General features: G+C 46.4%; 1 protein-coding gene across 2 annotated transcripts in view; it reads left to right on the top strand.

Annotated features, from left to right (window-relative positions):
* The window catches only part of LOC144158326 (uncharacterized), a 97,981-nt gene that overhangs the window by 57,491 nt on the left and 15,511 nt on the right, over positions 1 to 24,979 (top strand). Inside the window, exons 7-12 of one of the 2 annotated variants that reach the window (XM_077689147.1) lie at positions 8,744 to 8,884; positions 10,013 to 10,145; positions 13,622 to 13,977; positions 15,788 to 15,928; positions 18,860 to 18,992; positions 20,040 to 20,389. In XM_077689147.1, the coding sequence (XP_077545273.1) occupies positions 8,744 to 8,884; positions 10,013 to 10,145; positions 13,622 to 13,977; positions 15,788 to 15,928; positions 18,860 to 18,992; positions 20,040 to 20,389 (1,254 nt within the window). The remainder of the gene's footprint in view (positions 1 to 8,743; positions 8,885 to 10,012; positions 10,146 to 13,621; positions 13,978 to 15,787; positions 15,929 to 18,859; positions 18,993 to 20,039; positions 20,390 to 24,979) is intronic. The other variant, XM_077689148.1, reaches the window with a different exon arrangement.

Below are 24,979 nucleotides of genomic sequence, written 5' to 3' on the forward strand. Positions count from 1 at the left end.
CCATTCCGCATCGGAACTTTAGACCGCATAAAACAATACCACCAATAAATGTGTTGCATTGGCTGCAATCGCACTAACACATTTGTAATTTGTGCACTTCTGGAACATCTTCACGACCTTCATGCAGTGAGGTTTTACCTTTACAATGTCGCAGTGTTTTGCAACCTGATTTATCAGGCCTCAATGCACATACCACAAAATAAAAAACTCCCTATATACCTAATGTCATGTTGCAAGCAAAGCTGTAAAGGAAGTACCTGAATACCTTAAACCTATCCGGTTCACGATGCGATAGCCTGCTTATACAAGCTTGGGACACGAACAGAGAACTGAGTAGGGTATGTAAATGTTAGATATTTTGTCATTCTCGAATTCATGAGCATGCACAAGTGTGAGATGAAAATTACATAAATGACACCATGTCGAAGGAACGATGTTTTCTTTTTATTAGACATCGAAAATACAAATATAAACACAAAATACTTATACTAAAATAACAAATACTATTATTAGCAGATTGCCCTTATGCAACGCACAAACGAAAATATTTTTTGTGGAAGAGCAAATAGAGACCCGTCAAGATAAACTTGTTTTGATTTATGGAATTTTTAGCAGTTTTCTGCTTACGAAACAGGGAGAAACTCATCTTTGTTGCAGGCTACTGACTGTATAACGCCCAACGTTTAGCCTAAAGCTGACGGGTATCTCATGTCCTTAATGTAGTAAAAACATACTGAGTGGCGCAAATACACAGCACACAAGAAAGAAGACACGGACAGACGCTACAGGCTACATCGCTACAGGCGCTACAGGAAGACACGGACAGGCACGACAGGTTGTGTGTTGTGGATTTGCGCCACTCAGTATGTTTGTAGACCTCAACCAACACGCCCAGCAAAACGTTCTTTCATAAGAAATATATTATCAAACAACGAAAAAGTACTTTCTCTGGGCTTCAAGTGTGGTCCAGGTAAACTACTTCCGATGATGTAGATGGCCTTCATATAATTGCCCCAAGCAATATTTGGCCCGGAAGCTGCTGCTTCTGGAATTTCGTCGCACTGGAATAGAAACAGCGTTGTAAACATTTAAAATACGTTGAGTCACGGGTAGCAATATGTTGTGTTGGCACTGCGTGAAGAAAAAAAAAACGGCAGGTGAAAAAGTGACCAGGTATAAAATGGTAGCGTTGTTTATCGGCGGTGCAACAGTATAGCCTGAAGGGGCGCAGCAGAAATGTCATCAACGCCTCAGCAGATTTGTGAAAATATCATAAATCAGGCAAGCGCATCGCTGTAGTTTAGGCAATTATTCTTTCTTACTGCTTGTAGATTCAAACGCTCTCTAAATGGACGTTTTCTTCACATGCATAGGAATGCGGATCCCTCTTTCAGTGCAAAGTCTTGCGAGAAAACGTTGCCACGTTTTATTTGACGCCGACACGTCAATTCGACGTCGTAAAGAAACTATGTTCGCTGCTACATGCGGAGGGTAATGTGCCATACTTTCTTTTTATGAAACAATTTTTCAGCGATAGTATATCGCAGAACATATTTTGAAAGATTGAACAAAATTGCTCGCAATATCTTTTTCTAAAGCATACGTAAACTGCGCGCACCGAGCTACAGCTAGCGCATCTGTAACAATATTAGAAGCCACCGCTTCAAACAACCTCCACGCCGGTGACGCGCCGCGTTTGAACTGCCAATGCCATCATGTTTCTGCAAACGGCAAGTTGACTCTCCAGACAGACCACAGCCGTGGCGAACACAACCAGATGGGGGCTGGTGTTACTCACGAATGTTCCTTCATGTGAAAACTTTACCACTTAAAAGCACCGTAATGAAGTTTACAAATACCACAGCATCCAGGCTACTCAACGTGCCAGAAAAGTCCCTGGCCGAAACGACGACGCGAAAACCTAGTTACTAAAAAAGTTACCTACCTTTTTCCTACGCCTACCGAAATTGACAAGCAGTGGCCATGGAATATAGAAAATTACCAAATTCAAACTGGGTTTTAGTGCCTTGACCTGCAAAATGAAATGCGTGTAAAAATGCAATTTCTTTATGGCACCACGGTACTCATTACGGCAACGGAAGTACCTCACATGTGCAAGCGTTTTAATTTTTCGCCTGGATCCCAAAACGGCCGCCGCACTGGGAAACCGGATCCTCTCTATAAAGCACGTAAAATTTACCGTACGACCCCGGGTATCAGAGAACGGTTTTGGCGCGGGCTTCTTACGACGACGAAAAAGGCATAATTTCGTGGCCCTTACTAGTTGTCTGCAAACACTAATTCTTCCAGTCTGCGCCCCCGTCACCGCTCGAAAAAAAAAAAAAACAAGAAATCCAGGGACTTACCTATCCATTCGTGTTCAACCGGGCTATGCCCGCAATAGACATACCCGCCGTCTTGACAAGGCGCCGCTGCTTGGCTTGCGTTCCTGGTGGCCCTAAAAAACCAATCGCATTCACAGTTTTTTCCACTGTTACACCGACCTCGAAGCACACATTTGATGTCAGCGGAAGCGAACGTGGTCTAGATAGTGTGAACGCCCGGAACTGAGTATGAACTACACAGAGCAAGAGTCAAAGCGCGGGACAGCAACTTGTTCGCGCTGAAATTCCTCCATACTGCGCATGTGCGCGATAGCCAAAAATCACTGGACCACAACTCGCCGCGCGCGACGTTTTTTCCACTCCTACTGCGCATGTGCGCGCAAGATTTTTTTAAATGTTTTTTTGGCTTCCGCCCCATCGTCGGGCGTGCGTCATCGGCCACCGCAAAGGAAGCTCGCGGGCCATTGTGTGAGGAGGAATACGCGCATGCGCCGGAAGCCACACATAACGCTCGGAGCTTTACGATAGCCCCCTTTTTGTTTTTATTTCCTTGCGTCAGGCTGTCTGCTAGTTTATAGCCGTGACACGGGCCGTTAGCACAGCATATAAGCGTGCTGCAACGACCTGAGATTTTGTTATGAAAAAGAAGTCTATCAGGGCCTCTTATATCACGGTATTAAGACTGTCTACCGCATATAAATAGCACGCCATCCGGGACGTGACTAAGAGTGTCCCTTCACTGGTGCGCATACAACTTCAAGGCGCATCAAAATTCAAAGGAGAAGTCCTTTGAATTTTGATGCATCCTCCTCCTCTGGAGCTCCCGTTTTTCTCCTAAGTCGTCGGCTTCCGACTCAATCGCTTCTGTTTCGCAAATACGACATTCGTATAAATGCGTTATATCCTACACATGGCATTGCTTTAAACAGAAGAGCACAACAGCTTCTGCTCAGAAGAGTTCTAGGAATTCTGTTTGGTGATAAATCCTGAGGCTCTAACCGCGAGATTGCAGGTACTACGCTGGTATTCTTCCCATAGTGACTGACAGGGCGGACCAGTCGTGACACTGATATATTTACCTCGAATCTGCGTCGAGTTAAGGAAGTAGGGAATTAAAATACGCCTTCCTAGCAACGCGTTAACCCCGAAGATTACCGACAACTGCAATAACAATGTCATCGATGGTGGCTGCATGTAATACACCGCTTCAACCTCCACGCAAGTGTGCTCTCCCCAGTACAATGCCAGGCCACTGGCTGCAACGTCCTATACCACTTACCACATGCCCAACGTGGCCTGGAATCATCCATTATGACTGAACAGTGTAAACTGAACGGGGCGAGAGAAGGACGCTTCACGAACGGTAACTAGCAACTTAGTTCAGTACAGTTCAGTTTATTGTGACCTCTTTATAAAAGTTTTTCGGAAGTCCGAAATATATAGAGTTGAACCAGCGCACTATCCCCAGCCGTGACGCACACCACACGCCAAGCGCACTCACCCCCACACAGAAAGCTGAAGCTCAAGTGCTGTCCATTGTTTCATACGGCGATGTTTTGATGATCTGATTGCTCACGGCAGTCGGTCGTTAAGCAGTTCCACTGGTATCAATAGTACTACATCAATAGAGCACCACAGAAGGCTAATTTGTGTAATGTGTAGCCCCCTTCAGCGTCAGATTTTTTCTTAACATGCCGAAAGATTTTTCCTCGTCCTTTGTAGTTGCACACAGTTTCTTCTATAACGTCAATTCAGAGGTGCTTCGTAAACGACGTTACGCAATCAATTGGTTAAATGGGTTGAATGCTTATTCCGGCACCCAGCTCGGGTTTCTTTTTTACAACATAGGGCATATTTTTGTTAACTTGCACAGGGCAAAAAACAGGACCTTCTCCCTGTATGTTGCCGCAGCCTCCTTAAGACAGTGCGAAATACGGTGCAAGAATGGTATGACAAGCCTTTTCTTGCGTTTCGGTTAAGTCATAAAATATCGTACCAGCATGTATAAAACGGGACGAATCATTACAAAAGACGTAGGACACAAACGGGCGTGGACAACCAACTTGTTATTTTTTGAGCGCACATGCAAAATGATTTAAGTAACAATCCAATACATTTTCTAAGATACGACGATACGGACGGCCAAAAATGCATCTGTTCAACACGTTTCATGTTTAGAGGAACCCGTCAAAGATGTTGACCTCTTTATGAAGAAGCTTGCTTATGCATTTGTCATTCGCTTTGTTAATCCTATATGTTAATCCTTTGTTAATCCTTGGTTAATTCTATAAGCTCTCTGTCAGTTTTATTTCGGGCTGGCAGCGGAAACTTTGTATTTTCCAGTAATGGCTTACACGCGTACCTTTTACAATGTTCACTCACGTTACAACGTTAATTGCTGCGTACGGTAAATTTGTGTCTTTTTCCCGCTCTTTGAAGCAACGCACCCTCTCTCCAGTATAGAACTAACCGCGATTGAGAGATATTTTGAAAACCACGTTATATGTGCTATCGTTGAAATGGGTGGCACGCTTCTTTGGGCCCCTAGCGTGGGTTTTTTTTTACATAAGACATATTTTTTTAACCTTGTACAGGGCAGAAAAAAGCGCTTTCGCGTATGTCTTGCCGCAACCTTCATACCATAGTAGGAAATGCGATGCAAATATGGTATAGCGTGCGTTTTGTTACGTTTCCGCCTGGTTCCCGCTGGTTTCTCCTTTCCCTTAACATTTTGAAAAAGGCTTTCACAAACGCCTGTGATAAAAGTCGCAAAAAAAACCATCATTATTTAGGCGGTTGGCCTGGTCTGAGATTACGATATATCTATTCCTGATCACACACACCAAGCTGCACAATGCTAACGAAGGCGACGCTTTCAGGCTTTGCCGCTTCATGAGGTTTCTCCACTCGAATACGTCAAGTCTGATCGCTGCCCAACTCAGTGTGGTTTTTTGTTTTGCAACGGTGAGCCATTTTTTCAAACTGTAAAGTTTTGATGTTCAGATTGGCCACGACAATCGCAATCACTCGTTTAGGAGTTATATTGATATCAATAATATTCTACCAATAGAACTCAACCAACAGTGAATTTGGGTAGAGTGTAGCATTCTTCAGCGTCACATTTTTTCTAGACATGCCGAAAGATTTTTCCTCGGCCTTTCTCCTCAGCACGCACTTTCTTGAATGGCGTCAAATTTCTGGTAGCACCGGCAATTTTAGTAGTGTAGCTAACTTCGCCCACATCATTGCCATCTCTGCTGAAAAATGGCCACGTTCTCTTCTAGCTACATGTGTCAAGCCGCAATAGAGACACATATTGCTAACGTACTAACAAATATTTCCCCTAGACATGTACATTCTACTAACAACACCCCCACCAAAGCTAAAAGGAAAATATCTGCACGGAAGGTTAAATCCCCTTGGTTAACTGTATCGTAAGAGCTAATGGCCCCCAAACCTTCCAGGCATACCGCCGTGCCCATGATTCCTGTTTTGTTCATCTGGTGCCTACACGTGCGACGGGCGGCTCTATAGAGTATTGCAGTAGTGTTAAATAGAAAAATACCTGGCACCGGTGAATCGCCCAGCCGTGCTCAGCAAGCATGCCTTCATGTACAGCGGTGATGGCCACTGGCTGCAACGTCCTATACCCCTACCGCTTTCCCCTCCGTGGCATAGAATCATCTGAACCGCGCAAACTTAACGGGGCGAGAGGAGGACGCAATGACTGAACAGCGCAAACTTAACGGGGCGAGAGGAGGACGCAAGACGAGCTGTAACTAGCAACTGAAGATCTGTTGAGAATCAAGGTTCAAGGTTTATTCATTACGGTTTCAAACATACATCACTTATCCAGTGGTTGAATGGAAAGGGGTGGTGAAAAGGCGACTGAATGCCTGACAATGCACCGATCCCCGCACAGACCACAATAATGCACGGCACTCAGTATGTTTGTCTAAAGCATGACTACATAAATTCAATACAGTTAAATATACTAAGTCAAGATATATAGCGTAGAAAATATAGCGAAGAATCAGAAAAACACATGAAGATTTCATCGTGCCCACTAACTACACCCGTGACGCGGAATACGCGCCCAACACACTCACCCCCACACAGAAAACGGAAGCTCAAGTGCTTTCCAGATAAGCAACGTTCCTATCCAGCAACGACACAGAAAGCAAACTAATGCACGTGTCAGAATTGTTTTTTGTGAAGAAGGCTTCTGAAATCTCTGTCGTGCGCGCGTCTTTGAGTGCAAACTCAGCACTTGGGGTGACAACCATGTTTAGAGCAATGCGCGGAAAGTTACTACGCGGGCGTGCCCTTGAACGGGTTGCGATGTTCACGAAGGCACTCAGTGAAGCACCGCAGCAACGAGTTGACACCAAACGTTGCGAATGCCAAAGATTTTTCGAAATAATTTGAGCGCTCGTTTTGTGAGTAGTATAAAATACAGTTGCGCTAGTAGTTTCATTTATTGTAGTCTTAACACGCTATTCTTCCGTTTTTCTCGCATGGTAACTTGGTTTACTCTGTTGTGGTTTTTTGTGTTTTGCGGTGTTACTACGTTTTCCGGATTTATTCTCTTCTCTTTTTATGCTGTTTCTATTCCGTGTTTTTATTACATTAAGTCTCGTCTCCTCTTTGTGCTGGCGTAGTTCGTTTTGACCATTTACTTGTTTTTGACAGAATACTGGTGTTCATTATTTTTCCTACCCGTACAAGATTATTGGCCTCGATCACTCCAAAAATAAATAAATGGGAAGTATGGCGTACAACGAATTCTTCAGCAGCAGAGCTGCCTGACAAACTGCAACGACTAAACGTTACGATAATAAAGCTTCAAGTAGTGCTTTTAGGGTTGCGCTTGGTATAACGCAATGACTGACCGGAAAGAAGGCGTACAATGATACGACCAATCGCTGTGAATGCAGCACCTGCAACCGGAATGATCTTTCAGAACCAATTGTAGGGTTTAACGTGCCGACACCGCGCCGCCGATGAGGCGCGCCGCACTGGAGGGCTCGGGATTAATTTTGACCGCCTCGGGATCTTTTACGTGCGCCGGAATGTCGTACGCAAGGGCGCTCTTGCTTTCAGACCCATCAATCGCCTGTTCTTTCCTTATTCAAGATGATAAATTTGAATTTTATTGGCGCAGAAGGTTCCTTATTCAAGGTTGTAATTCTTAAGTGCAGAGCAATTTATGGGCTCGCCTTGCCATCTTAGGTGGGTCGCTCGACCAAAGTAGAGCCACACGGCGTTCCGCCGTAGCGACTGGCGTCGCGCCGTAACCCAGAGGCTTCGAAAGCCAAGCGGTTTATATAATTATTAGCGTTCGAAACTCGTGAACCACTGGTGCTCGTCATACATGTCCCCATTCTTTAGCAGGTACATTTCAGGCAACAGGTACGTCATTTACCGCCAGGGCCCGCGTTCATTTCGTTAGTAACGCTCGTTGGGTTCGTTTTTCTGATACTAAGCGAAGAAAAGTGGCAGTGCAACGCCGGCTCGTGCAGGAGGAAAAGAAAGCACAAAAAGAACGAAACTCCCGCTGGCGCAGTTTCAGGCCGGGAGGGGGGCGGGGGGAGTAGGGACGATCCCTTCGAAGGCGGGTAATTTAAAATGTGTTGGACGAACCTCCGTTGAATTCATCAGGAGAGGAATGAGAGAGGGTGCCGGTCGCGGGTTCGATTCCCGGCCGCGGCGGCCGCTTTTCTGATGGAGGCGAAAAGCAAAAACGCCCGTGTGTACGAGATTTCGGCGCACGTTAAAGATCCCCAGGTGGTCAAAATTAATCCGGAGCCCTCCACTACGGCGCGCCTCATCGCCTGCGTTGCGTTGGCGCGTTAAACCCTACAATCATCAATCGGAGAGAGGGTGCCGAAGAGCGCGATGGGTGTTAAGAATGAGCGGATGGTGGCGCCACAGCCCATTATGGCGAATCACTGCTCTGCACTTCCGACATCTTTCACAGTGGCTGGAACGGCTTTAACTTTTTATTACCGTTTTCTTTTTTGTTTTTGTGTGTATTGTCACTTCCTTTATACAAAGCAGTTGTCAGTACGGAATTTGTACGTCCAGAGTACGTGTTCTTTCCAGTCCGTCAGTGTGTTATACCGAGCGTAACCCTACAAACAATGTTTACCCAACTAGCCTTACACCAATCGTTCCCCAATAGCGCACGGATTTAACGGGTCGGAAAACCTTGGGAAACCTGATGCAACAGCGCTCTCCCAAAACACTGAAAGCCACTCCTAAAGAATGTACTGCAGAAGAACAATGATGCATCCTTATGTCTTGAAGAGGACTGTAAAAGTAAACTTCTTATATTTATGTGTCACGATCTTTAGTGTAGCTCTTTCTTTTTTCCCGCTCTTCTCAACGACACGCAGGTTATCAGCGGAGACGACGAACCAGAGGACTTCAAGGGAAAATTCACCAAAGCCATGCTCAAGCTTCAAAGACAAGTTTTAAAACAACACAACAAGTGGAGGAAGTTGCACGGTGTACCGCCGGTAGAAAACGATGAGGAGGTGAGAAACGTTTGGGCGGGAAAGGTGCCTAAAGGCCTCGACACGCTATAAGGTTCACCGGTGTGTGTTCCTTTTATCACACTTACCCACGACCAAGGCCAAGAAGGCAAAGAAATGAATTCAATAATAATGTGCACTGCATATTTTGGCGAGGCACGGTACAGTGAAAAGACGAACCAAACGATGGTGCGCAAAATAGCAACAAGCGGAGTTGCTTGTTTACGCATTATTGTTTGGTTCGTCTGTTCACTGTCCCGTCCCTCGTCCAAAAATGCAGCCCACGTAAATATTGAATATAAGAATATACCAACTAGACTTCAAACAAGAAGCCTTTGTTAACTTTAAAAAAATACTTCCCAATCACTTCTAAATGTATACGAAAAGGCAATATTTTTTTGCCTCTACACTTTCAACTTACTTCAAATAAGAACTCACGAATGTTCCAGAACCACAGATGTTCCTGGCTGTACCTCACACGGACAGGAATACATCGTAAGTTAACGGATACGCTGTAAACCAACATCCCAGCCATGTTATGCCACATGTCAGGGAGATCTCCCCGTAGTTCATGCCGTCATACTGCACAAAACTGTAAAAACGAAGCCGAAGGCATTTTGCCGATCTATACGCCAAACACATACGACACCAATCGGCACACTTCGAATGAAGAACTCTTACATGACATTTCAGACTACTCCAATACGCGTGAATTTTAAACCCAGTGTCATACTGCACACAACTTCAGCTTGCCCCATAGGGGCGAATACAGTACTGAGGGTTCTTCTGTGAAAGTCAGAGGCAGAAAACAAACGTTCTCATCGAGACACCCTGATAGAACTCTCAGTTATTTTGTTACTCTGCGAGCTTTTATATCTAATTATGAACAGAATATTACTGTCCCTAAACAACATTATTTTTAATGAATACATTCCGCAACATATTGGCGCATTCAGCTAATCTTAGACAGAGCACACTTTCTCATGACGCCCTTTAGGCGAGTGGCCTTTGGGCCAAAGCAACGGAATAGTCAGTATTAAGAGCAGAATGACAGACGTTTAGGGGGAGAGTGCTACTGTGCAGATAAGGGTCTACGCCTAACAAATCTTTCCTTCCTTTCCACTTTTCCAGCTCTCTCGCTACGCTCAAGCATATGCCTACTCCTTGGCTCGGCAAGGAGTCATGAAGCACAGGAGACGTAATAAGAAGTACGGGGAGAACCTCTTCTATTCCTGGAGCTCCGACCCCACGAGCCATGTTCATGGTAAATTGTTGCTGCCATTCCTTTACTTTTATGGCCTTAATAGAATATTTTCCAACACTTTTATTTGTGCTGGCTGAGCGGCAGCACATCCAAATATTGTGGTCATCGTCCAGCAAATTCCCCTTTTTGCAATGAACAATGTTTTTCACCATTTTACTTAAAGGCATCGTTGCTACTTGCCGTCGACTTTAAGGCTTTTCTCTTGCGACTCCAGGTGTCGGCACATGCCTCACTGGCTTGCTTTGCCTCTTAATGGTGGGCGCAAAATTTAAAATGTGTGGATGAAAGGAAAATGCACCTCTGCTGTAAAGGGCGTCGTCGTGGCGTCTTTGCCAAAAAAGTTAGGCAACAAGATTGCCTATCCAGGCTCTACGAGGATGGTGTTCCACAGTTATTAACGCGATAGCGTTATTAGGCTCCTCCCAGCCATTCGCTATCAGCCGTGCTCATCAGGCGTCCACGGAAATGCGTCACCGCTGCCACCCGGAAAATACGACTGAGGCAGCAAGACTCGAGCTGTCCGCTCAGTCTGTGATGTGGCGATATGGCAACAGAAGTTTGGAAAGGAGAACAATCATACAACATCGGATAGGAAATAAAAGGACGCGCGTTTACACCAGAAGCCGTGCCTGAGCAGTGAAGTTTGTTCTATGCCCAGTCGGTGGTATCATGCCTGGAATAATCGGCCCGCAACTTAAGCCATCACACCAAGGCGTGTTCCCACTGGAAGATCAATGATATACATTTTCGGCGATTCATGCCCCGAAGTTACAATTGGGCTACGATGCACGCCATCATAGGAGTCTCTGGAAGAAGTTAGACCACTTTGGGATCTTTAACGTGCGACGAAATCTCAACACACTGGCGTATTTGTTTTCTGCTTCCATCAGAAAAATGGCCGCCGCAGCCGGGAATTGAACAAACGTCCTTGGGCTCATCAGCGCAACGCCTTACCCCCTGAGCCACCGCTGTGTGTTTTCCCTCGAGACTTGCGCTGGCACCAAAAGTGGGTGACCTAACTAACTGAGTTACAAACAGCGCAAGACCAAGACGATAGGAGGATCACACAAACACGGAACTGACTAACAACTGAAGTTTATTGTCGTTTGTTTATTAAAGTTTGTTTATGTACCAACCGGCCCACCTACAATCTGTGTTGCAGACCTAACTGAAACAGGGTACAAAGGATTAACACGGGGTCTCAGAAATCAAGGAAGGCATATAAATTCAAGGCAGAAAATAATTAAAATGAAGCGCGCTATGCAGCGCGTAACCACAGGTTTTCAAAATACTTTTCAATATTCCTACGGTTCTGTCTCGGCTACAAGCTGGGTTTAGAAAACGACAGATGGCGCCACTCGGCCTAGTTAAAATCAACCTAAAATAAGTACGAACATCCTCCCAGAGACAAGCTACTTAAGAAGGCCTGGCGGGGCTACAAAGACAAGCGGCAGTTCTAAACTCCCAACCACCAAAAACAGAAAATCTGACCAATTGCCCACAAAGGAAAGGTTTAACCCGAGAAAAGAGCAAGAAGAAGAGAAAAGAAATAACACTCATGCAACCACTGATTATGACCAGAATATTGCACAGACGTACCACAATTACCCGCACCAAAGAAAGTGAAACACCATCCTTGGGACGAATTAAAAAGGGTGCACCAACAGGGTAACAGACTGGACAAGCATAGACGGGTCTACACAGACGGCCATTTACTCGACGGAGGAATTAAATAACAACCGTCGCAACAAAGAATGGACTCGGGAAGCGAGGATAACACCCAGTGAAGGTGATTGAGAGAGGCCTTCACGCTGCAGTCGTCTTAAATAGGATGTTGGTGATACCAACGATGAAGATGTCCTCAACTTCTGTCTACCTAACGCATTTCAAACATTTCAAGAAACCACACTCCTAGCACCAAGAAAGCGGATGTAAACCCGAAATCTGGAGGGACCATCATACCCTCTTTCAAAGAAACCGGCACCCCCAAAGATCCACCCCCAACAGGAAAGGAATAACAGGCACGGCCCTTTGAAAAGAAACTACTGCACGCCATGATGGACATGCCACCAATCCAGCAACCTCGCATAAAACTCTTGTCTACCAAAAATTCGGATTCAGTCCTACACAAGAAGAGACGATATGGCAGGATCAAGTTCACTTGGGCAAAGTTCCAATATCATGAGAACACAGTATACACCCACTCCGGGATGTACAAAACCACGAGGCCCCAAATGTCGTAGTTTACTACTGTGACAACCTCTGTGACGGCATGGCCTTCCAACATGCAGAAACAAAGAAGTGGAAGCTGGAGCCATCCTCTTGGCCATTCGAATAGCGGAAGTTCTAAATAGGAGCGTAATATTATTGCAAGCGCTCAAAGGATGTTATACAGGGGTCTAGAGGCAGAACACCTACGCGCTTCTGTAATACATTCTTACCTATATTGGAGAGAGATAGCACCGTCACCTGGCCACCCGGATCCAAATGGTCTGGAAGAGAACGACACACTATGCAAGAGGCACGCAAACTCACATACCACGGTCCTTGTGATTACGACTACCACACTGTCCTCCTCGAAAAAAGTGAAGAATGAAACCTCATCTCATGCCTAGGAACACAGTCTTTTCCCATGCTACTACGAGGGATCAATGCCGAATAATCACAAACTGTGTGGACGAAAAATCGAAACAAGTATCTTAAAATCGATGAGCGTTAGGGTGTTTAGTGGGAACATCACATGTAAGCTCAAAACTCTGCTAAAATATGGGAAATATCTACTGTCTTTCACGCAATCTTGCAATGTCCAAGGGTATGGCCAGGGGAGAAACACTCAAACACAACATATTCCACTTCTTCCAAACATGAGGGGAAGATGTACCAGCTCCTTAGCTCCACATGAGCGCGAGCTGATTTAGAGGGCAACAGAAGGAGCTGGTGCATCTGTTGCTGTGAACTGAGGTTCCACCTTTGAGCTCCCTGCCATGTCTTTACCCCATTTTTCTAAAACACAAATATTTCTTTCTGAACCAAAACCGTCTGTGTTCTCTTCCTCTCCCTATCTCTCTCTCTTTGAAAAGAGCAAAGCTGTTCAACCCGCCCTACACATCACAGAATATACATTTTGATACCCTGACACTGACACTTCCCAGCTCACACTGATCACCACTCGCATCCGAAACCTTTCATGCTGACATTTTAAGCTACAGAAGCGCAGATAGCCTCTGCCTACCATGGGACACTTCGACTAAAAACTCTCTTTGCTAGTCTTTCTCTTATCGATTACCTTATCGATTACCTTATCGATTACCTTTCTCTTATCGATTGTTGATCGATGTTCGGCAGCCCAGCGAAGGAAAACCTGGTTGCCCATGATGCACTGCGAAACTAAACCTTTTACTTCTATACCGTACGTGTGCAAACTCGCGACGCCATGTACCCACCGTGCATTCGGTCTCTGCATGCTCCTTGCGCAGGAAAACAAGTCGTAGATGCCTGGTACGACGAAATCAAGATGTACCACTGGGGAAATACATTCCAGCCTGGGTGTGGCCACTTCACACAAGTCGTGTGGAGGAAGTGCACAAAAATTGGCTCAGGCATAGCGAAATATAAGGGCAAGATCTTCGTGGTCACCAACTACGCCCCACCAGGAAACGTGATGGGCCGCTTCTTGAAAAACGTTCCGAGGCCCGGCAGTCCTCCCAGTGGGGGAGACGAAGGTGGTGGAAAAGGCCAAGAAGGTGGCGGCGGCGAAGAAGAAGGAGGCGGAAAAGGACAAAAAGAAGAAGAAGGCGGTGGAAGGAAGGATGATTACTTGTATCATGGTGGGGTGAGTACCGAATTTGGATCTATCCGTGTTCTCAACCCGATAGAACGTATCAGTTCTTTTGTTTTGGTGCATTGCTACGTGCTCAGTTCAAATTATTTGGTGGGAAGATTCATCCTTTGTCTCAATAAGTGATCTTACTAGAATTCGGATAGTTGCAGTCATCTTAGGTAAGTCATATTTCGCTGCTATTTAGTTAGTTGTTCATATTGATACCTGCGGCGAGAAACAAACGGCAAACCAACTAAAAACATTGTCATTTCTATAAAACTCTGGACCTCCTTTGAGACGTGTCATATATTACTATGATGCTGACAGGCTTGAAGCTGTCAGTTTTTGATATTGTAAATTCCGTATCTTACCATTCATCCTTCATGGAACAAAACAATGGTCGCGTCCTGTCGTATTTTCGGTTCTGTTTTGAAGTAACGCTTGACATATAGTACAGCAATTTCACTCGACTGTCGATACAGTCGAGTCAAATGTCGAGTTCAGCTTTCCTGAAACCTCCAGAGTTTATAAGAGCTCTATCGGGACAGTTGAGGTGAAGGGGGAGAAGGTGCGGTCCCGGGTTCTGCTTGCAGGTTGAACAGACTCACGTAGATAGCCCTTTGACTGCAGCTGTCCGTTTATGACTGGGTAGGTTGAATGAAAAAACCCTACTTGTTTCTTCCGTGCCCTCCTTCGCCGAGTCCATGTACACCGGGCTAGTGGCAGTGGTTTTACACACAGGCTACTCCCTCTTTTCCGGCGCAACGCGTGACCAAAAAGGAATCAACCGTCAGCTTGTTGGCACAGCTCCCGATCTCGCGCATGCGTACTAACACCGAGCTGTGCGGTGTACGATTGCAGCTACTGTGCTGCTTTTCCTTGTACGACTGGCGTGCCAGGCCTGAGTATGGAAAGAAACATTGCCTCGGATTTTTGTAGTGTTAAAAGGGTTTGCAAATGAAGGTACGCCACGATAGGAATCCTTAAGCAGTGATTTCCGACAAACCACAATGCTGTAATAATAAAGCTCACAATATTGTTCCTAGGGCTCCGCTGAGTAAAGCACAAACACGGACTTAAAATTTTACATACAATTTCTACCCCAATTGCTGGGAATAAAGCACGTGCCATAGGAATGATCTTTCAGACCAATTCGCTGCCTCTCCTTTGGCATTGTCGATATTTCTTAATCTTTTCCTTTTCCCTTCCTGAATATGTATTTTGTCACTTCATTTTTAACAAACAGTTTTCAGTGCGCAATCTTTACATCAAGTGTGTGTTCATTCCCGTCCGCCTGTGTGTTGATTGTAGGGTTTAACGCGCCGACGCAGCGCAGGCGATCAGGCGCGCCGTAGTGGAGGGCTCCGGATTAATTTTGACCACCTGGGGATCTTTAACGTGCGCCGAAATCTCGTACACATGGGCGTTTTTGCTTTTGGCCTTCATCAGAAAAGCCGCCGCCGCGGCCGGTAATCGAACCCGCGACCTCGTGCTCAGCAGCGCAACGCCTTAGCCCCTGAGCCACCGCGGCGGGTCCACCTGTGTGTTATACCCAGCGAATTCTTGAGAACGATTTCCAACCTACTAGACCGATACCAAGCGTTTCCGAATAGCGCATGGAGTTAACAGGTCGATAAACAGTGCAAACCAGATGCAAGTGTGCTATCCCAATACAGCAGCGACAGCCACTACCAAAATATGTACTGCAGAAGAACGATGATATTTATGCACTGTGGTGGACTGCATCATTAGCTTATATTTACATGGTGCATTCTTTATGGCTGCCTTTTTCTATTCCCCCATCTTTCTCCACTACACGCAGGTTATCAGCGGAGACAACGAGCCAGAAGACTTCAACGGAAAATTCACCAGCGCCATGCTGAAGCTTCAAAGAGAAGTTTTGAGACGACACAACAAGTGGAGGAAGTTGCATGGTGTACCACCGGTAGAAAACAGTGAGAAGGTGGGAAAACTTTCGGCGCGAAAGGTGCCTTTAAGCCGTCGGCACGCTAGCAACACCACCTGCGTGTGGTCATCCGACCGCGATTTACCACATTCAGTAGCAAGAAGTCACAGAAATGCTTCAAAACCAATCCTAACTCTAAATATCTTGCGTAAAAGGAAAGAAAAGGCAATATATTTTTTTGTTTCTTTTACAGCTCCCACTAGCATCAAATATGAAATAAGGGATGTTCCAGAACCACAAATGCACCTGGCTACTAACTGGGCATACGGACATAAATTTAACTAAAGTCCCCAGGTATCTACTCAGCCATTAGGGGAAATTAACTTATACCGGCCGGCATCTCGCAGTACTTAACCACGTTCTTTCAATTCTTCGGCTGGCCTACTGCTTACGTTCATCTATGTCAACAATCGTAACGCAGTGTTCACATCGCTCCCTTTTATCTTTAGGTGTACACATGGCTATGATTTTTACACGTATTACATTTATCTTCAGCCTCACGATTTAGAATGTCGTTAGAATTGCAGCCATGGCACTATTTCACCACATAAATATTTCACCACATACATAAGCTGGGCCGTAGAAAATTCTGAAAGCAACTCATAAAGTGCAGAAAATGTGCAGAAATTGACGTGCTCAGCAAAAGCTTCAGTTAGTCATACTGTGCTAGGAAGCTTCTGTTAAAGTTGTATGCCCTCCGAACAGTTCAGTTTACTCTGGAATGCGTATTTAACAACGCCTTTTGTGTTCAGCAAGAGTACGACTAGTGTTCTTTCCTCCTTACAAACGAACGCCAAAAATAGTTACAGCCGAACTATGATAGCTTAGACTTTTACGCAATGCAATACAGTGGGTTTTTTTACTTTCCCCAGAGCATATTCCTGCCAGATTTTCTTGGACTATGTGCTTTCACGGGTATCTTTCTGGCGAAAAGCAGCTCTAGGTTTGGCACAAGACGGACGATAAGAACAGGCGGGAAACGCCGCTGTCTTTTTTTCCTGTCTTCCGTTTTGTTAGAGCGTTCGTGCTGCTTTCCGCCAGAAAATGTACCAACTAGCATAGGTTAAAAGGCATCCCACGGCTTTCTTTTCTGTGGTTCTATTTTAGACACTGCATTGCAACAAATTCTTCATAGTGTAATGCGCAAGCATTACGCAATAGCAGGAAGGTTCAGTGATTTCTCCAGCATTTAGTCTTAGTCGGAGCATTGTCGCTGGTGCCAACCAAAAAATGACAACACGATCACAGCGGACCCATACACTGTTAGTGTTACTAAAGCCACATTCTTTTCTACGGCCTTATGCAACATCAGTAAACGCTCGAGCATATAATATGAACATTTCTTGTGACACACCCACGACAAACCTTTCAGTAATGCTTTCCCCCCTTGGAAGCGACCGCCCGTAGTATGCACCTTCTTATAAGCAAACATAGACCGAGAAAAAAAGTGACGAAGCTTCGTGTGCCTTTATTTGCCGCAGAGTTGTAAATAGGCGCGAGGATCACATGGTGCCCGTGGACCTAAGGATTATTTTTCAAAAATACTGATTGATTGTGGGGTTTAACGCGCCGACGCAACGAAGGCGATGAGGCGCGCCGTAGTGGAGGGCTCCGGATTAATTTTGACCACCTGGGGATCTTTAACGTGGGCCGAAATCTCGTACACACGGGCGTTTTTGCTTTACGCCTCCATCAGAAAAGCGGCCGCCGCGGCCGGGAATCGAACCCGCGACCTCGTGCTCAGCAGCGCAACGCCTTAGCCCCTGAGCCACCGCGGCGGGTGGTTTCAAAAATACTCAACCCTAACGCGAGAGTTTGCACAGCTGAAGGTCATGGTATTGCGATTTCTCTAGAGCACAAAGTTCAACCAAAAATTTTGCTCGGTTGTATACAAACAATCTTTCCGCGTAAGGAAGCCTCTGTCTTTAACGAATTCTCATATGAATTTGGTTTTAAACTCGCCCTTAAATACTGTTATCTCAGCATAATCTTTCGAGCTACTGGTCACACCTTTCTGGATCCCCAGCCACACCGTAATGGCAGGAAATTGCGTAGAAGCTAGAGAAAGCAGCTGCGGCAATTTTTCGTAAAGATGCGTACATTTTCTCTGTCTCATATCTAAAGATCGAGAAAACCATTTAAAAAAAAATCGGTAAACTCTAAAAGAAAGGTTGGTATGCACTAACGGAAAAAAAATCTTTTTGAGGAAACCAAGCATAGCAGGTCCACAAGATTAAAAACCAAATCTGTGGGCTTTGCACTTGCGCTACGCACACAGAATACGGGGACAGGTTCTGAACGGAACACCACAGCCAAGTTGTGCGAAATTTAGAGGAGTTCTTCCGGTAGTCCATGCCGTCATATTGTCGGAAATTCTCAACACAAATAAGTAGGTATTTTACAGATCTTAACGCCAAACAAATACGTCACGGGCCGCCACCCCTTCTCTACAACAACAAAAACACTTACAAAATCTCTTAAGATTACCCGGGAGAGTGTTGTTTTTAAAAGCAACATAACACTGCACATAATTCAAGCCTGTCTCTCAGTGGCGAATACAGTGCTGACGGCTCTTCTGTGAAACTCAGAGGTCTCGTCTTTTTCCAGCCGCAAAAGAAACGTTATCACCAAGGCACCCTGATTGAAATATTCGTCATCCTGTGATGGTGCAAACTTTATATCTAATTATAAGCATCAAATAATGGACCCTTTCCCCATCATTTTAAATAGGTACACTTAACAGAGATTAGGCGAATTCATCTGGTCTTAGCAACAACACAATTTTCTGTCGCAGTTTGACCGATTGGCCTTAGGGCCTCGGTGAATGTTTAGGGGGAAATGAGCCAAGGTTAGGGGAGTTAGGGGATCGACATGTGCAGAGGAAGTGCTGAATGTCATTAATCTTTGCTCCCGTTCCCCTTTTCGCAGCTCTCTCGCTACGCCCAAGCATATGCCTACTCTTTGGCTCGGCAAGGAGTTATGAAGCACAGGAGTCGTAATAAGAAGTACGGGGAGAACCTCTTCTATTCCTGGAGCTCCGACCCCACGAGCCATGCTGAAGGTAAATTGCTGCTGCCATTCTTTTACTTTTATGGCCTTTATAAAATATTTTGCAACAATTTTGTTCGTACTGGCTGGGCGGCGGCGCTTCAAAATATTGTGGTCATCGTCAAGCAAACTCCCCTTTTTACAATGAACAATGTTTTTCGCCATTTTAATTCAAGGCGTCGTTGCTACTTGCCGCCGACTTTAAGGCTTTCCTCTTGCGACTCCAGGTGTCGGCACATGCCTCACTGGCTTGCTTTGCCTCTTAATGGTGGGCGCGAAATTTAAAATGTGTGGATGAAAGGAAAATGCACCTCTGCTGTAAGCGACGTCGTCACGGCGTCTTTCGTGGTAAAGCACCACGTTCGTGGTAATTTATGCCAACCAACACGGCTTTTTTTATTTTTAAGGAATTTTTAAAATATCTTGCAGCATTTTTACTCGTGGTGTCGGGGCGCGAAGCTTGAAAAATATTGTGGTCACGCTCAAGCATAGTACCCTCTTTACAGTGAACACCGTTTTCCGCCATTTAACCGGAAGGCGTAGGTGCTACTTGCCGACTTTAAGGCTTTCCTCTTGCGATGTCAGGTGTCGGCGCATGCCTCACTGGCTCGCTTTGACTCTTCACGGAGCGAACGAACATTGAAAAACTATGGAAGAAAGACAAATGCAGCTCTGCTGTAAAGGGTATCGTCACGTCGTCTCTACCATAACAGTTAAGGAACAAGATTGCCTATCCAGGCTGTATAAGGATGATGTTCCTCACTCATTGTCTATCTCTTATCTTGAAAACCGAAACGTACAAATAATAAATATGCGGGTACTGAATACCGCCAGCTCATTAGCTTTCACCGCCAAAACAGCGAAATTTATCACCCACGCATGCTTTGGTTTTGTGAACACGCCGACGCTTCTGCACATGTATCAACGATGTTCAGCAGGTCTCTGAATGCAAAACGCGTAACGAGTTATGCTGCACAGCACAACTGAATTATTCACGTATACACCATACGTGCGCTAATTCGGCAACGTAAATTTCTGTCTCGGCATGCTCTTTGCACAGGAAAACAAGTCGTAGATGCCTGGTACGACGAAATCAAGATGTACCACTGGGGAAATACATTCCAGCCTGGGTGTGGCCACTTCACACAAGTCGTTTGGAGGAAGTGCACAAAAATTGGCTCAGGCATAGCCAAATATAAGGGTAAAATCTTCGTTGTCACCAACTACGACCCACCAGGAAACGTGATGGGTCGCTTCTTGAAAAATGTTCCGAGGCCTGGCAGTCCTCCCAGTGGGGGAGGCGAAGGTGGTGGAAAAGGCCAAGAGAGTGGCGGCGGCGAAGAAGGAGGTGGAAAAAGACAAAAAGAAGAAGGCGGCGGAAAGAAGGATGATTACTTCTATCATGAAGGGGTGAGTACCGAATTTTGATCTTTCGAAGTTATCAAAGGAATAGAACCCCTCAGTTTGTTTTTTTTAGGGCATTGGTATGCGCTAGGTTTAAATTAGTCAGCACAAAGAGTCATCTGTGGTTCCAATGAGTGATTTTACCAGCATCTGAATTGTTGCAGTCATGTCAGCTTAGTTTTTTTTCGCTGCTCATCGATGAGTTGATGATGATGATGGTTGTATGGTAATGGCGCAGACCAACTGCGGAAAAGAGCGCCAAAACAGTGGTTATTGTGAGAGATGAAGATCTAAAGATGAAATTAGAATTAGTAAAAGATGGTGAGGATGGCTGGTGCAGAAAGCCAGGTTGTGATTATGCATGGTATAAAATCAGGTTTAAAAATTTCGCTTCTTCTAAATATTTAAAAACGCACTCGACAGAAAATATGGGATTGTCAGAGAGAAAAACAATCTGGGTGTAACGTGATGCGTGGTCTGTACAGTTGTGGGACGTGTTTCCGTCGTGTTCTGTGAAGTCCTTTGCATTGTATCAGGATGTGGATCGCAAATTTGGCCTTTCCGCACCTGCTGCACAGAGGTCTTGGAGATCCAGTGAGAAGGTGCGAGTGCTTTGCATGAGTGTGCCCTATCCGTAATCTAGCCAAGGCGACCTCTGTGTATCCATTGCATGTGTCGGTGCTGCGTAGTGCCAAGTGTGGTGTTATTACATGTAACTTGTCTGTTTGTTCACTTCGCCACGATCTGCGAAGTTGTTGTCTGATGTGTGGCTTCACGTCGGTGTAGGGTAATGTGGTTATGTCTACTGTATTCAAGAGTGTAGCTGCAGCAGACATTCGATCCGCTGCTTTGTTCACGGACCAGTTGAAATTTGTGGACGTATACAGACCTAATACCCTCGATGATCAGATTGACAACGTGGTTTTTCGAAGATTTTGTTCACGGAAACGCCCGCACAACACAGAGGGAATCCGTATAGATAATGGATTGTCGGATGGGGCTTTGAAGTATATTGTCACGAAACCAAGGACGACGCAGCTGTCTTGCAGGAGAAACAAGTTTATTGGAGCGAACGTGTGCTCCCCTAGCAACTCAAAAAGAAGACAGAGGCGGCGAAGCAGCGGTCAACAAAGTGACTTGCGCAGGCAATTGTCATCGAACCAAATGCCGCGGCGTCTGCTCTGCAGGCTTTTATATTTCGGCTCGAGTGTTTCTGGAACCGTCTATTCACATCCAGAACATTGTAGATCACAGAAGAGTATTGTGGGCTAGCGACGTTAGGGCGAAACAGTCTGCTTATCTGAATGAGATAGCCCATGCGGCATTAAAATGCAGAATGGAACACGCGCTTCGCATGGGACACGGATAACAGAGCCGGGCGCGGCCGGACATTAAAAACAAACAATAAATAAACAAACCCGTACATAGTTCGCGGCATTACCCCTCTAAGAGTGCATCGACCCGATGCTAAAATAAAACGACAGTCCGAACAAGCAGCAACAACAAAACAACAAAAACGTCCGCCATCTTGCGAAGTACGAATTGAGGCGAACCACGTGAACGACTTCGGGTCGCGTGCGTAGTCGTGGTGCCGGAATCCCCATTGGGGATCACTTCATGGGTTAATCAGCCAACACGTCATAGAATCTGGTAGGGTCCGAAATCCAGTCGCAAAAGTTTCTCACTGAGTCCGCGTCATCGGTTGGGAGTCCAAACGCACACATGATCCCCTGGTTGGTACTCGGCGTCTGGGCGTTGGAGGTTGTAGCGGCCGGCACCGGCATCATTTTTGCAGTCACCCCTTTCCATAGGGGCGATTTCCCGTGCAAGCCCGGTGAACTTCCCAAGCGTTGTAGTCCCACACTAGGGCCGAGCGCCAGGCCGGGGAGTCGCTTGTACCTATTTTACCGGTAGGTGCCCGGCGACACCAAGGAACACGAATTCACATGGTGCCTTCCACAGCCACAATGGACGCTCAACTCGCAACCCACCGCTGGCATAGGCGACTACGTTTTCGCAATCGCTTTGCTTTTGGACAAGTACGGCACCCAAGCCTATATCACTGGCGTCCGTGCGCATTTCTGTTTCGCGTTTTCGTCGAAATGAGCGAGCACGGGCGGGCTTTGCAGGTGTTTTCACAGCCTGCCGAACACTTTCTCGTGGTTGTTTTCCCACCTGAAACCGGCACTTTTCAGGCTTCAGCCTTAATCCCGACGTACGAATGGCCTCGAGTAGAGACTCCAACCTGGCAAGTTGTTCGTCGAAAGTGCGGGCGAATACCACAGCGTCGTCGAGGTATACGAGGCAGGTGTGTCACTTAAGGCCAGCTAGCACATTGACTATGACTCTTTGAAACGTCGCTTGTGCTGTGCACAGCCCAAACGGCATCACCTTAAACTCGTATCGGCCGTCCGGGGTTATAAATGCGGTCTTCTCTCGTTCTCTCGGTCTCTCCCGTCCACTTCGATTTGCCAGTAGCCGGTCTTCGGGTCCATCGATGAGACGTACTCCGCATGGGAGGGGTTGTCGAGGGCGTCGTCGATTCGTGGCAGGGGTGCACGTCCTTTTTGGTGATTTTGTTAAGTCGCCGATAGTCAACGCCAAGTCTTAATGTGCCGTCTTTTCTATTAGTACGAGCGCCGATGGCTATTTCGTATAATGCAAGGGATATTAAAAATACCTACAGACGAGTACATACGCCTTCCTGGAAAACGTAGTGCCAGATTGAATCATGATGCCCCCATTACACCTTTCAACACTCGCACTAACATCTTTCGATGGTCATTTTTTCCGGATGCTATAGAACAATGGAATCGTTTACCCCACCATGTTGTTAATAGTACCGATGTACAAACTTTTGAAAGAGAAGTTGATGGTTATTTTGCCCTGGGTTGAACTACTGCCAATTTGGTTTTCCTGTTGTTATTTGTTCGTATGCTTTGTTATTCCCGTTGTTATTGTTTTGTTTTGGTTTTCTGTTGTACTCACATTTGTACTCCCTCCCTGTTATGACCCTCAAGCGAGGGTTGACAGTATTAATAAATAAATAAATAAATAATATCGTCGCTGAGCACGTCGTCGACTTGAGTCCTGATGGCTTCCCGCTTGTGAGAAGAGACGCGGTACGGTGACTGTCGGGTAGGTCGGTTTCCATCTTCGGGTATTATTCGGTGCTTCGCTGGAGGTGTCTGACGTAGTTTTGCGCTCGACGAAAACCATTCGCTATAGCGACGCAGCAAAGCCATTTATTTGTTCCGTTGTTCTTGCGGTAGCGCCGGATTCACGTCGAAGGGCTGCGGGAGCTTGAAGGTATCTTCGGGTGTGCGTTCAAAGTCGGCGACCGCGATCACGTCACTTGCTTCTTGCGTTTGTTTGAGGAATGCGATTGCCGCGCCCTTGTTTAAATGCTCGTACTGCTCGGAGAAATTAGTAACCAAAACGTGGGATTGGTGTTCTCTGAAGCGCGCAATGCATCTTGCGACAGAGACACCACGGTCGCTAAGCAACCTTTGATCACTGTCTACGATAGCGTCGACGTCAGGAGCAGCATCTTCACAGTAGACTGCGATCATCAAGCTTCCGCGGTGTGGCAGGGTGACATGATTATCGGCAATCCGTACAGGAGCACGACGTTCGGGGTGCGGTTCCAGCGTCATGGAGGGATACGGGGAAACGTTATTGACTTGGTCTGCAGATCGCTTATTGCACCGTTGTCTATCAAAAATCTATTCCAAGAGTTAAGTCCTGGGAGCAGTTAGGCAGAGCGACGAACCTCGCAGGGTACGTTGTGCCGTCTATGGTGACGCGCGATGTGCACGTTCCACTTGGCATCACGAGGTGGCCGCCTGCTGTGCGTATCTGCGGACCGTCCCATCTGATCAAAACTTTCTTCAGCTTAGACGCAAATGGCCTGCTCATTACTGAGTAGTTGGGTCCCGTGTCTATGATAGCGACTAAATCAAAGCCGTCGATAGAGAGCTGAACGTCGGACGCCGCCGTCCCCGAGTTCCGGCTGCGTCGTGGCGTAGTATCTCTGCTTGTACGTGTTGACGGTCCGGCACTGTGCGTCGTCATCTTCGTCGTATTCTCAGCGGCAGGTTCGGTCGTGTCGGGTACGCGTCCCGCTGTTTTGCTGTCGTCGTGTTCGGAAGTCACGTCAGGGTTAGATCGGGTCGTCGAGCTGAGGGCATGTCGGGAATCATAGTCTTCAGCCAGCCGCTGCGCCGTTGGAGGGTTTTCATTTTTCCGCGACCCTGTCCAAGTTGCTGCTTTTAGTTTCCCTCGCGTGGGCCGGGGTACCTTCCACTGGAGACGTCAGCAGTGCTGGGGTGGTGTGGCGACTGGTACGGGTAGGGCGACGGTGAACGGTTGAATCGGGCTGGTCCTCAGTTGGTGTTGGACAGGTAGTGTGGCCGGGTCGGGGGTGTGGTGCGTCGACGGAGAAGCCTCGTAAACCGAGCCTCTTGTAGGGGCAGCGACGGTAGATGTGTTCAACCTCTCCGCAGTGGTAGCACAGCGGTCGATTATTGGGGGTTCACCACACCTCGGTGTTCCTTGAGGCGGGCGGTTGCACCGCTGACGTCGTTGAGGTTCCCA

The sequence above is a fragment of the Haemaphysalis longicornis genome, unplaced genomic scaffold (genome assembly GCF_048455015.1).
Source record: "Haemaphysalis longicornis isolate Haplotype H1 unplaced genomic scaffold, Haemaphysalis longicornis Haplotype H1 scaffold_10, whole genome shotgun sequence".
NCBI lineage: Eukaryota > Metazoa > Arthropoda > Arachnida > Ixodida > Ixodidae > Haemaphysalis > Haemaphysalis longicornis.